Raw genomic sequence first — 4,702 nt, forward strand, 5'->3', positions numbered from 1 at the left:
TATAATGTAACATACATATAAATGATATACATACATATAATACATATGTATTATAATTAATATATTAACTAATAACATATATAATTAATATTATATTAACTTATAACAGTGTTATATTAACACTGTGCACCCACGTGAGCCAGGTGGGTCCAGTAGCGAGGCTGGGGATACAGCGTGACTTTCACTGACCCAGGGCCTCCCCACGTGGAGCTTACAGTCTACATATTTGTCACGACAGAGCTTAACAAAAACACAGGAAAAATGATCAGCTACTCACGTGGGTTCACTATGACAAGCCAAGTGCTAGGGGTGGGTACAAAATAGACTTGGTGATGCCCTAGGGAGGCAACAGTCTAACAGAAATATTCCCAGTTAATCACACCCCAGAGGCATAGTCCAAGCTGGGATGATTCCTCCCATGCATGAAACATACAAGACGCTCTGAGTGACCATTACAAGGGAACTGAAAAAAGAACAAGGGTGGTACAGGTTGAAGATTGACCTTGTTCTTTCTCTGGATTGCAAAACATTCCATGGATGGGATTCCGGAACTTAGCGAACCTGTCCAGCACCTGTGAACAGCACCAGCCCACTGTAAATAACTCCGCTGCCAACGTCCCTGTGTGTGTCTTTGTAACCTCGTGCAGAGTGGGGTGATGGTTACTATGAACCAAGGCTTCCAGTGGTAGTGGATTTCTTCCCTTTGTCTTTTCTAAGGATCAGGAAGACATTTACTTCATGAAGGGGGCCTTGGAAGAGGTGATCCGCTACTGCACCATGTACAACAACGGAGGCATCCCCCTGCCGCTGACACCCCAGCAGAGGTCATTCTGCCTGCAGGAAGAGAAGAGGATGGGGTCCCTCGGTCTGCGGGGTCAGTACCTGTGGCCCCAGCCCAGAGCTTTAAGCTTGCATGTAACATTGACTTTTAAGTGCATTCAAGCAGGATCCCCAGTCAAGGAGGTCACCTGTCCCAAGGAGTCAGGCAGCATGCTGACAGCAACGACATGTGCTTGGAACCTGATGGTCCCATGAAAGGCAGGCCCCCACCTCATCCCAGTTCCTCAGTGACCCCTGTTAATCCCCAGAAGAGGGGGACCCTCCCTTGCTGAGTTTCCTAAGGCAGGTGAATGGGCTGCACCCCAAACATTGATTTTCCCAATAGGTCTTTTTGCTCATTGCCTCTTATCAGGAAAACCTGAAGCTCTTTTCAGTCAAGGAATATATCTTCTCCCTTGGCCATTTTCAAATTTCTGCAGCAGAGCCAGTGGCTTCCCTGATGGGCTGAACATTAAAACTCACATTTCCCTTGGTGTCATTTGTCACCCTAGCCAGGTACAGAGGAAGCGTTTAGAAGCGCTGCTGGGCGCTGGTGTTCCCCTGGGGGGAGGTGAGAGGCGTTGGGCTGGCCTTAGGCACTGGTGTTCCCTTGAGGGGAATGAGAGGCGCTGGGCTGGCCTTATTGGCTCAGGAGCCTTGGTCTTCCCCTTCAGGGAACAGAGTTTGTAGGTTGCTGGCAAGTTTGCTCAGAAGTGTACAGCGCGAGACCCTTGTGGCTTTCTGGGGCACGGTGAAGCCAGCGCCGAGCATGTGTCCCCTCTTCCCGAGTGAGGGGAGCATTCCCCAAAGCACAGGTGCTTTGCCTCCCAAATGGTTTGTGTAGCGCTGGGTCTACAATAGGCCCACAGGTAAATACTGTGCCTCAGTTTCCCCATATGCATAAGGAAGGCACGAGAGTAGTGACTTCACTGATTGCTGTAAGGATTGGAAGAGACGGTGGATCCCGTCTTAGCTTGCCCTGGGCCTTGACTCTGTTTCGGTGGCAGAGAAGCCAGGCCCAGCCCCTGCGAGCTGGGTGATCTGAGAGGGGCTGGTGTAAGAAGGTCCTTTTCACCTCACTGACACCAGAGACGGAGCTGTGGCGTCCCTCCTGCACAGTGGAGGGATTGGGAGAAAATCTGGCGCGTGGGTGGCAGCTGCTGTCGTCATGGTTGATAGGACCAAGCCCTTCACTAGCTCCCTGTTCTGGTCACATCGCGCCTCTGCTGACAATGAAACGGCTCACTTAAGAGCGGACACGTGAGTAAGTAAACATCCCACGTGGTCCTGGCCTCTAAATCTGCTCCTGGCACTTGGGCCCCACCTGTGTGCCGGGCACCATGAAGTGCCTGTGTGAGGCCACGCCCTGAATCCCACCGGGCAGTGGAGCCAGCCCGGGTGACAGCCCGGCCTAGTGCAGCCAGCGCCTTCGCCCGAATGTCTGCTGCGCTGCTGCAGAGCATGAGGACGCGTTCCAGGGGCTTGCTCCAGACTTTGAGGGAGAGCGTAATGAGAACGGGTCAGTGGCAGACGAACAGTGAGACCTTTTCCTGTGTCCCCCAGTCCACACGCAGGTCCTTTTGTGTTTACAAATGAACTTGTCTCCCACCTGTGGCTGGGAAAGCTACAACCTGGGAACTGGCCTTAGAGAAGGCCTGTGCATTTTTCCAACCCGTGTCTGGCCTGAGAAGAGAAGGGATGTTATTCCTCAGCAGGTGACCGTGAACTGATGCCTGCTGCCTGGCAGGCCTGGGGCAGTGCCCGGGTGACTTAGAGAAGCCCCAACATGCTAGATCCCCTGGAGTGATTGCTGTGAGGATTGGAAGAGTCAGTGAATCCTGTCTTGAGTTCTGAGACCCCCCACCCCACACACATCCAGGGGAAGATGACAAACCCCACGGAGCGGGAAGGAGGGTTGGGGTGAGGGGAGCACAGAGGCAGGAGTGAGGACCTCCGGGGACAGAGGGCTGCCAGGTGGCCACTAGAAGCAGGGGATGCTCCTACTTCTAGTTTGGTCGGGGTGGGGGGCATTGGAAAAGGGGAGGAAGAGCAGCAGTGTCATCGGTGCAGGAGGGATGCCAGCCCTGTCTTTGGTGTCAGTGAGGTGAAAAGTCCACCACCCCCTCTGAGATCACCCGGTTGGCAGGAGCTGGGCCTGGCTTCTGTGCCACCAAAAGAGAGTCAAGGCCCAGGGCAAGCTCACAGCAAGAGTCCCCTCAGCTGGGTCGCTCCCCTGTCAATTTTTAACCTCTGTGCAGCTCCCCCACGTCTGCTGGCAATGACAAAATGAGTTAGCACAGAGCAAATGAGGGCAAGAATTGTCAGAACTGTCCTATCCTACTCCACCTCACGTGTCCCATTCTGGGCCAGCTCAAACAGGTTTCTGTGGCCACTTTTGTTGGGAAGTGGGGTGGGTCTCATACCATGAGTGGTGTATTAGTCTGTTTTCATGCTGCTGGTAAAGACAGACCTGAGACTGGGTAATTTATAAAGAAAAAGAGGTTGAATGGACTCACAGTTCCACGTGGCTGGGGAGGCCTCGCAATCACGGCGAAGGTGAAAGGCACATCTTACATGGCAGCCGTCAAGAGAGAATGAGAGCCAAGCCGAAGGGGAAACCCCTCATAAAATCATCAGATCTCATGGGACGAATTCACTGCCACAGAACAGTATGGGAAACCACCCCCGTGATTCAGTTCTGTCTCACTCAGTCCCTCCCACAACCCGTGGCAATTATGGGAGCTGCAATTCAAGATGAGATTTGGGTGGGGACACAGTCAAACCCTATCAAGCGGACAGCAGTGGTATTTTCTGCTATGCGGCTGTTTCTGGTTCCCCTCTCTGTCTGGTGTGCATCTGCGCAGGCCTGAGAGCCGCTGCAGGCATCTCTGTCCTCCCTTTCAGTCTAGGGACTTGATGCCTGAGCCCTCCACAGACCGAGGAGGATCTGGGCCATGGTTGGGGCTGGCTGGGGACTAACAAAGGGCTGGGCATGTTGCCTGACACCTGTCACCCCAGCACTTTGGGAGGCTGAGGTAAACGGATCACCTGAGGTCAGGAGTTTGAGACCAGCCTGGCCAACATGGTGAAACCCTGTCTCTACTGAAAATATAAAAATCAGCCGGGCCTGGTGGCGCATGCCTGTAATCCCAGCTACTCAGGAGGCTGAGGCAGGAGAATTGTTTGAACCCAAGAGGCGGAGGTTGCAGTGAGCTGAGATTACACCACTGCACTCCAGCCTGGGCAACAAGAACAAAACTCCCTCTAAACAAAATAAAACGAAAAAACAGAAACAACAAAAACAGATGGCCCCTGAGCCCCCGGTGATCCCTCCTTACTCCCCCTCTCTCCTCAGTTCTGGCTCTGGCTTCTGGGCCCGAGCTGGGGCGGCTGACATTTCTGGGTCTCGTTGGCATCATTGACCCCCCGAGAGCTGGCGTGAAGGAAGCAGTTCAGGTTCTCTCCGAGTCTGGCGTGTCCGTGAAGATGATAACGGGAGATGCTCTGGAGACGGCCTTGGCCATAGGTAACCGGGACAGGGTCAGGGGTGAGGACGAAAGGACCCGTCCATCCTTTACAATGGGGGGCTGCAACCAAAGGGAAGCCTCAGCTAGCTTGGTCAGGAGGGCTCACACCTAGCCCTGTGGGCTTAGAAAAGACGCTGAGTATTCGTGGCCAGCATTCCAATTTCTGAGGTGTTTCCTGTTTCTGAAATGTTGGCAGGTTCTGCAAAAGGGGAAAAGTCCTCATGGATAGTGAGGACCTACTGTGTGTCAGGGGCTTTTCATCCACTGTCTTCACAGGCAGCATCATGGCCATGCAGAGATTCAGTCTGCCGTCTGCCTCTAGCTGTGTACCCCTGGCAAACCATTGAACCACTCTG

General features: G+C 53.4%; 1 protein-coding gene across 1 annotated transcript in view; it reads left to right on the forward strand.

Moving 5' to 3' along the window:
- Positions 1-4,702, forward strand: part of ATP2C2 (ATPase, Ca++ transporting, type 2C, member 2) — a 93,222-nt gene that overhangs the window by 78,192 nt on the left and 10,328 nt on the right. Inside the window, exons 14-15 of the mRNA XM_011972285.1 lie at positions 718-874; positions 4,175-4,345. Of these exons, the coding sequence (XP_011827675.1) occupies positions 718-874; positions 4,175-4,345 (328 nt within the window). The remainder of the gene's footprint in view (positions 1-717; positions 875-4,174; positions 4,346-4,702) is intronic.

The sequence above is a fragment of the Mandrillus leucophaeus genome, unplaced genomic scaffold (assembly GCF_000951045.1).
Source record: "Mandrillus leucophaeus isolate KB7577 unplaced genomic scaffold, Mleu.le_1.0 Scaffold10, whole genome shotgun sequence".
Taxonomy (NCBI): Eukaryota; Metazoa; Chordata; class Mammalia; order Primates; family Cercopithecidae; genus Mandrillus; species Mandrillus leucophaeus.